The sequence below is a fragment of the Gavialis gangeticus genome, unplaced genomic scaffold, assembly GCF_001723915.1.
Source record: "Gavialis gangeticus isolate Ggan-Ray unplaced genomic scaffold, GavGan_comp1, whole genome shotgun sequence".
Lineage (NCBI taxonomy): Eukaryota > Metazoa > Chordata > Crocodylia > Gavialidae > Gavialis > Gavialis gangeticus.
Genome location: NW_017729032.1, coordinates 67,385,525 through 67,394,553, shown reverse-complemented (window position 1 = coordinate 67,394,553; position 9,029 = coordinate 67,385,525). Strand labels below are relative to the sequence as shown.

The window sequence follows — 9,029 nt, the reverse complement described above, 5'->3', positions numbered from 1 at the left end:
TCTGCAGAATCTACCACCCCTGAAAATTTCATCCAAATCGGACAAAAAACAAAGTTACAGATATTTTATTGTTTCCCCATTATACCCTATGGCCAGATCTCCAAGGCAGCTCTGAACCGCTTCAGGAACCCTAACAAGGCAGCGCTTTGATCTGGATATGCTGCTTTGGACCCCAAAGCGTCCGAAGCTTCTCCAGATCCCCTTGCACAGCCCTAGTTATAATTGCACAATTCATTTAGACCATCTAATAATTGCTATGTGTGCAGTCGGAGTACTGCGTCCAGTTCTGGGCGCCGCACTTCAAGAGGGATGTGGACAGCATCGAGAGGGTCCAGAGGAGGGCCACCCACATGATCAGGCGACAGCAGGGCAGGCCCTTTGAGGAGAGGCTATGGGACCTGAACCTGTTCAGCCTCCAAAAGAGAAGGCTGAGGGGGGATCTTGTGGCCTGTTATAAACTAGTCAGGGGGGGATCAGCAGGCATTGGGGGAGTCACTGTTCCCTCGAGCACCGCCAGGAATGACCAGGAATAACGGTCACAAGCTGGCAGTGGGTAGGTTTAGGTTAGACATCAGGAGGCGCTATTTCACGGTCAGGGCAGCTAGGGTCTGGAACCAACTTCCAAGAGAGGTGGTGCAGGCTCCTACCCTGGGGGTCTTTAAGAGGAGGCTAGATGTACACCTTGCTGGGGTTGTTTGACCCCAGTACTCTTTCCTGCCATGGCAGGGGGTCGGACTAGATGATCTGCTCAGGTCCCTTCCGACCCTAGAAACTATGAAACTAATTATCATGCCATAAAAAGATTAGAGGTGCGCTGATTACATCGATCCGATATCGGGTTGGCGCTGCTACAAAGAAAATTGTCTGTATTGGAAATCTGCCTGATATGGCCAATAATTTGGTCGACAAATGGCCCATGCATGTGCGCAGCCACAGTGCCGCTGGTGTGGTGGAAGGGGAGTGGGAAGGGAACGGGCATGGGGGGCACATCAAGGCCCCCGCAGTGAGGGAGGAGTGGAGCCTGGGGCAGGGGCTGAGGAAAGCGCTGCCCTGCCAGGGTGGGGCAGGCCTGGGACAGAGCCATGGCTCATCCAGGGGGCACAGGGGCGGCTCCTGCTGCTGCGTGCCACTTGTGTGGGAGCTGCTGGCCAGATGGCTCGTCAGGTGCTCACTTGCTGGCTCCTGCTGCTTGTCCAGGAAGGCATGGGGGTGGGGGAGAAGGTGTGCCCCCAGATCTGCGTGGGGCTGGGGCTGCATCAAGTTCTCCAAGCTGCCGGGCTGGTATCAGAAATCAGATCAGTATCAGCCTATATTAGGCGTCCTTAAAAATAGGCCATCAGTATCAGCCCCAAAAATCTCTATCAGTGCACCTCTAAAAAAGATCCATCGAGCTATAAAGTTAGAGATGGAAAATACATACTAACTTTATAGCTGTTTTCTATCCAGCATTAATTTGCATGTGTAGCATTGCTGTGCCCCCACAGCTGGGAGCCAAGTCAGCTGAGGGAACTCCCAGTCATGGCACCATCCCATGGGCTGCTACAGACAGGAGTCTCATTAAGAGCAGGAGCTAGTGTAGGGGGAGCCTGGGATCAAAATCCTGGGGTGCCCCTACACCAGCAATAAGGTGCGACAAAATCTGATGCGGATCCCACATCCACATGTCCTGTATTAAAGTTTATCCACCAAGAACCACAAAGCCTATTGACTTCCGTGCAAGTTTTTTGCAATAAACACTGAACTGGAGAGAAGGCATGTACATTTTAACTTCATGCACATAATTTCAAATTTCAATACCAAAATTAATTTCAATTTGTCTAATTTGAAAAGAGTTTATCATAAAACTACCTCTGAACACTGTTAGCATAAAAACCTTTCTAAATTTACAAGTTTAATTAGAGCCATGTGTGTGTTCTACAGCCTGCCCCCTCTCCCCCAGCACCATAAATAGTTATTTCCTGCTGATATTCAGGTATCCGCAAAGGTATAATATATGTCCACTGAGGACATGAGCTTTCTAATGTCATTATTTGCAGGAATATTAAATCCTTCAGATTTTACTATAGATACAGAAGTGCCTTCCTTTAGTCTCTGGTGGAAAAAAAGGGTTTAAAGGGTTTAAAAAGGGTTTATAATAATTTGGAAGAGGTAGTGTCTCATTTTTCATGACACATGATACGTCAATCACATTCCGACTATATTCTATTACCTGAAGATGTGCTGCGACTGGGTTCCCCTCGTTTCAACTGATCAATCCTGGACTTTCGTTCCCCAGTGATTTCTAAGCTTTTTTTCTCTCTCTCTCTGTCCCTGTCCCGAGAGTTGCTATGTAGGACCCTTTTCCGCCCTGTCTGGTCATCTCCACTGCGATGAGCAGATTCATTGGATGGTGATCGCAGTCTACTTGAGGTATGGCTCCGATTGCTACCAAGACTACTGCTGCGTTTCTGATCCACAGGCTTGCGGTGAGGTGCATCTTCTATGGTAACATGAGGAGTTTCTACCTTTTCTCCTCTTATTCTGTGGCTTTTTCTGTGCAATTCCTCAGTGCTTCTTTCAGGAACAATGATTTCACCACGTTCTGGAACATCTTCATCAGACCAATCGCTAAATGTTGTCTCTTCTCTTTTTGGGGCAGTTTCTCCTGTTACAGCTTTCTCAGGAGCTGCTTCAGCCATTTCCTCTTTTGTTGTTACAGGGGGTGTTCTTGGACCTTTTTTCTTCTTATGGTATGGAACACTGTCTTCATCAGACACGTCAGAATCACCTTTGGACCTCTTCCGCTTTTTCTCAACATTTTTCTTCTTTTGACCCTTCTTGGGTGAAAAGACCTGGCTTTCCTCTGCTGTTGGCTCACTGTACCTTTCCACACCATTATCATCATCTTTCTTTTTCTTTGTGGTCTTCTTCTGTACTTTAGACTTCTTTTTGTTCTCTTCATGCATTCGGTCAGATGCATCTCGTTCTTCAGAAGGGCGATGTCCTAAGTTTTCTTGGACCCTGGCCCTTGAACTTTCTGTGACTTCTGTTTGCTCTCTTTGCTCTCTCTGTTTGTCTCCTGAAGAAACTCTCTCTTTAAACTCCGGTTCTTCATAACGTCGGGAACTTTCTTTTCTCTCAGACTTTCTTTCTTCTTCTTTCCACCGACTCTGTCTGTCTTCTGTAAGGTGAGAGGGGCTCAGTGATCGGGATTCTTGTGGTCGTACCACCTGGCTCAGCAGTCTGTGCTTCTCATCTACAAAATGTAAGTATTTTTCTTGTCCATGAAAGGGAATAGGGAATTTTGAACATTCTGCACATATCAAGAGAAAGCATCAATCAAAAAAGCCAGCCTTCCCAGTTAACATGCTTCACGCTTACAGCTATAGTAACAATGGATTTTATTTCATTTTTGATAAACATGGAATTTAAAGACAGATGTTGGGGCTATTGCCCCCTGACAATATTAATACATTATGCTAAAATGGGCATGTAAATAAATATCAATGCACAGTCCAAACACTCTGCAAGAAAAATAACCTTGCATAGAAAAACTGAGAAGATGCTTTTAAAAGCTTAATCCATCATTTTCTATTGCAAAGAATCTTTTTCATAAACACAAGTTAGCCTGTATATTGAAGGAACAATAACCCACGTTTACTTACTTTTATCATCTCCACTGTTGTAGGCATCGCTATCAGGAGAATGTTCACGGCGGCGTTTGGGTGACTGACGAGGACTTGGGCTACTTTCATTTCTGTGACGCTTCCTATATTGTAAATGCAACCAAACACTTTACAAATTGCTTTTTAAAAAAACTCAACAGCTGAGTTTATTTCCCATGTAAACATCAAGAGAGTGAAACCTAGGACTATCAGCACTTCATTCAAAATGCCAAAGATGCTTCATGTTTGTGATCTTCTAGGTCATTAGCCACAAAGCTTCAAGTATAATCAGCTTTCACATGTACATTAAAATACAAAAGAAATCTTAATTTAGGGCTGTCCAACTGGCAGCCCATGGGCTGCATCTGACTTGTGAGAGGTTAATGTGGAGCCCCCAGGTTCCCTCCTTGCTGCTCCTCCCCCACAACCAGGGTCTCTGGGGCAGGACAGCACAGCAGGAGAGGGCTCAGTGAACCCACTGCCTATGCTTGGGGGGTGGGGAGGGAGCTCATGCTGACCATGCGGTGGGAGGCCCCCAGGGTGTTTGACCTGGGGCCTGCCCCCAGATGCTCAGAATTTGGACATCCCAACTTTGAACAACATGAATAAAATATACATTAAAATCACCATTGCATAGACAGCAGCAATTCATGTGCTTAAGTATTGCTTAGGGGATGATGTTTAGTTTTTTAAGCCATTCATCCCACACCAGCTAGAGAGACTAGGAGTCCTACTGATTAGCAGTGAAGGGTATATATGCCAGAAAAGTAGCCAGCAATGGTAGCACCCATGGTAATTAGTTCAGCTACAGCTGTATTCAATTGTCTGGGTGCCTGATAGCAGTGAGAATTCTGGTATTAAAAAAAAGTTATTGCGCCTTGTTTTCCCTCCTCATAAAGCAACCAACAGCAATAGAGAAATGACCTTGAAATAAGTGCCTTGGTTGAAATTGAAGTAATGGTGTTAATAAGGATTCCCCTGACTACCAGACTTTTGTTCTTCACTCCAGTCTTCTTAGAATGGAGAGAGTCTGCATATTGTTGTTTCACTGAAACAAAACTAGACAGTGCCAAAGGTGTCTTCACAATACAGAACTTGGTGCTCAGTGCCTGGTTTCTAAGATACCTGAAGAACACCCAACACCTTGAATTTTCAAAAAGACTAAATACTTCACCTTTACAAAGAATATACTCTTATTCTGTCACTACTAAAAATTTCAACCCTTATCCCATTAAAATGAACACCTCGACACAACCTGAAAGAATCTGAATCCAAATGACAGAAACTAATTCTACCAGGAGGCTCTGCCCCCGCATGGTTTCCCAGAAACAATTAGTAGCAGGCATATGCTATTTGTACATAAAGGGTCTGGCTAAGGTACAATAATGAAAGACTGCTGTATAATGAAATGTTTAGGGAATGGTACATTTTATATTTTTGCTAGGAAAAGTCACCTTCAGCATCACTTACTTAGATTTCCTCTCTTCGTGGACATCCCTTGTACCTCTCTCTTCTCGGACATCCTCTCTTTTATCCCTGCGGTCTTCCCTTGCTTTTTCTTTGTCCTCCCAGTCTCTCTGACGTTCTCTTTCCTTATCCCTGTCCCGGCCTCTCTCCCGTTCTCGCTCTCTTTCTCTCTCTCTTTCTCGCTCCCTTTCCCGTTCTTCCCTCTCGCGCTCCCGTTCTTTTTCTCGCTCCCTTTCTCTTTCTCGTTCCCTTTCTCTGTCATGGTCTCGATCTCTGTCACGGTCACGTTCACGTTCTCTGTCTTTGTCCCGCTCACGCTCTCTCTCCCTTTCCCGGGCACGATCTCGTTCTAATTCTCTTTCCTTTTCTCTCTCCCGCTCCCGGTCTCTTTCTCTTTCCCTCTCCCGATCCCTCTCTCTCTCTCGCTCTCGTTCCCTTGCCCTTTCATCTCTCCTATCATCAGTCCGGTCTACCCTTCGCTCCTCTCTCCTATCATCACGTTCAATGTCATCACTTCTTCCTTGGTGCCGGACTGGTGAGCTTGGTCTTTGATCTGTAAAGAAAGTCAAATTTAATTGCCAGTTAATTAATTAGTTATGCCACTCTCAATATACTAATAACTTCTGATTGGAGTAGATGCTTTTGTATTCTTACAGAAGTAGTTTGGCACAGTGGCTCTACTTATCACACAGGAGAAGAGAATTAAAAAAACAACTTAAGATTCCTAGAAACAAAGGGATGATTGATTTCAAGGAAAAGGCTTCAAAAGAAGGGAGAGATGAAAAGTCTCAGCATGAAAATCTTTCAAACATTCTTTGTGTTTGTAAAACTTCTGAAACAACATTTCTAAGTTTTAGAAACAGGCACTGGCAATTAGGGCTGGGAAACGGAATACCTGTAAACAAGCAATAATGACCCTTAGAGCTTGATGTATTTACAGTAGTTATGGAAAGACTATAAAAAGGGGCAAAATTAAGGTTAAAACTGCTTTTTCTTGGGGGGTGGGGGTGGAAAATCAAACAAAGCACTTCCCACACATCTATGTAGCTGAAGGCAGACTAGCTGAAGGCAATATCCTGAGGGATACCCAGCATGGGTTTGTGGTGGGTAGGTCTTGCTTGACTAATCTCATTTCCTTTTATGCCCAGGTGACCTATCACCTGGACAAGGGGGAAGAGATCGACGTTATATACCTCGACTTCAAAAAAGCCTTCGATCTGGTATCCCGCGATCACCTCTAGGCAATTCTGGCTAATTGTGGCCTTGATATCACCGCAATCTGCTGGCTGGGGAACTGGCTCTGCGGTAGGACCCAGAGGGTGATGGTCAACAGGAGCCAATTGTCTTGTTGCACTGTGACCAGTGGGGTCCCGCAAGGCTCTGTCCTAGGGCCTATACTGTTTAACATCTTCATCAATGATGTGGACACTGGTGTCAGAAGTGGACTGGCCAAGTTCGCCAATGACTCTAAACTCTGGGGTAAAGCATTCACACCTGAGGACAGGAGGGTGATCCAGGTGGATCTGGACAGACACATGGAACGGGCGGACGAGAACCTGATGGTGTTCAACACCGAAAAATGCAAGGTTCTCCACCTTGAGAGGAAAAACCTGCATCATGCTTATAGGCTCGGTAGTGCTATGCTGGTTAGCACTACAGATGAAAGGGACTTGGGGGTCATGCTTGACCACAAGATGAACATGAGCCTTCAGTGTGATGCTGCGGCTAGTAAGGTGAGCAAAACGCTGGCTTGCATCCACAGATGCTTCTCAAGCAAATCCCGGGACATCATTCTCCCACTGTACTTGGCCTTGGTGAGGCCGCAGCTGGAGTACTGCGTCCAGTTTTGGGCTCCACAATTCAAAAGGAATGTGGAGAAGCTTGAGAGGGTGCAGGGGAGAGCCACGTGCATGATCAGAAGTCAGGAAAACAGACCTTATGATGACAGGCTGAGAGCAATGGAGCTCTTCAGCCTGGAAAAGCGCAGGCTCAGGGGTGATCTGGTGGCCACCTATAAGTTTATCAGGGGTGCTCATCAGGATCTGGGGGAACGTCTGTTCACCAGAGCACCCCAAGGGATGACAAGATCGAATGGTCACAAACTCCACTGTGACCGATTCAGGCTGGACATAAGAAAGAACTTCTTCGCTGTCTGACCTCCCAAGGTTTGGAATAGACTACTGCCAGAGGCGGTTCAAGCACCCACTTTGAACGCCTTCAAGACACATTTGGATGCTTATCTTTCTGGGATCCTATGATCCCTGCTGACTTCCTGCCCCCAGGACAGGGGGCTGGACTTGATGATCCTCTGGGGTCCCTTCCAGCCCAAATGTCTATGAAATCTATGAAATGTATATGGTACCCAAAATCCAAAAATCTCACTTAAATTGCTGTAAATTTTTACTACTTTACATTAATTACTAAATTGATGTTAACTATTTTAATAAAGAACTTGGAAAAGAGTTTCCTGGTATATACTAAATGCATTATATAAAAGGGGTGGAGGAAACAAAAATTGTATAAAGGAAAACGCCGATTTGAATGTTTTGGTCATTATATAGCAGAACTGAGAAGCTATTTCTTTCATGTGATATAGGGTGCTACTCTAACCCACTTTTTGCCTGACTTCAGACTAACACAACTATGTCTCTCCATGTAATATGAGAATGTCCTTCAGGGGCACATGTGAAATTTCAACAGAACTCAAGTCAATAAAAAAAATCCACATTCCCATCAGTACTATCAGTTTTCACTTGTGAGTGAATTAATAATTACCTAATGTTCTCTTGCTTTCAAGTAAAATTAAAAGTAAATAGAAGCGACATTTCTGCTACAACCAAAACAATCATTTGTAAGTGAATCTTTAGTTGGGGTACATTTTTTCAACGTAGATATTATGTTTATATGTTCACATCATTGTGATGCCATTATTGGAGTACTCAGCACATGTATTATATCCAAAGTCCATGTTAAACATTGTTTTTCACTTGATAATAATTTTGGTGGTGGCATAAAGTATCTGCACAACAGACACATTGGGAAATGCATTAGCTAAATACATGTGGGTAGGGAAGGATTCATTTTCCTCCTCTGAAACACTGTACTCATGTTTGGGAACAGTTTTAACTAAAATGTTTACTGAACATACCTTTCCTAACCCTGAGAATGAGATTTTAAAGCATACTAAAAGGACTCAATTTTGGAAGACTGAGTAGAAGTAAAAATGTATCTTTTTATGCCTTTTTAAAGGTTATATTTGACATTTCTCAATCGTAATGCAAATCTCAACTTAGACTGGACACTCTAAACACAATTTAACGTTAGGAAAAAATCTAGATTTTTAGAAGCAAAGAAGGATGAAATGACAGGAGACAAGAAAATGTCATTTAACCCTGACTCTTAACTCCATTAAAGCTCTTTATAAATATTTATTGTGCTAATGAAATGCAATTCACTCTAAAACAAAATGGATTTGCTTCCCATAAATTTGCTTGATTGTAATGGCATCTTTTTATTTACTTCTAAGATTTTTATGCAGAACCTAATATGACATGAAAGTCAAAATTGCCATATAATTTATCTGCTGGTTACAGCATAACAGTTAGATATGAAAACTGGTTGCCAACATCCAGAAACATTTGGACTGCAGTCCTTTAGCTAGTGGTAAAAGGGGAGCTGCAGATTAGGTTGAACAAAATCCTTACTTGACAGCAGGAGAAAAGCTAAAGCAGAGGGCAGTCTTTTATAAGATAAGGAAGCGTGGCATTATAACCCTCTGAGAGCAGAGGAAAATTGACAGAGCAACATCTTAAATGCCTTTTTCAAGGACTAAAACAAGCGGCAGCCAGGATATATCTGCTATATCTAGTAAAATTAAAACCCTTTCTGAAGACTAAATCAAAAAAAAAAAAAAAAAAA

The 9,029-nt window shown here is 43.6% G+C and overlaps 1 protein-coding gene across 6 annotated transcripts in view; it reads right to left on the bottom strand.

Moving 5' to 3' along the window:
* ZC3H13 (zinc finger CCCH-type containing 13) overlaps window positions 1-9,029 on the bottom strand; it is a 64,610-nt gene that overhangs the window by 20,034 nt on the left and 35,547 nt on the right. For all 6 annotated transcript variants that reach the window (XM_019524191.1, XM_019524190.1, XM_019524192.1 and 3 more), the window contains 3 exons: window positions 5,115-5,664; window positions 3,645-3,748; window positions 2,210-3,235 (listed from right to left, as the gene is read on the bottom strand). In XM_019524191.1, the coding sequence (XP_019379736.1) occupies window positions 2,210-3,235; window positions 3,645-3,748; window positions 5,115-5,664 (1,680 nt within the window). The remainder of the gene's footprint in view (window positions 1-2,209; window positions 3,236-3,644; window positions 3,749-5,114; window positions 5,665-9,029) is intronic.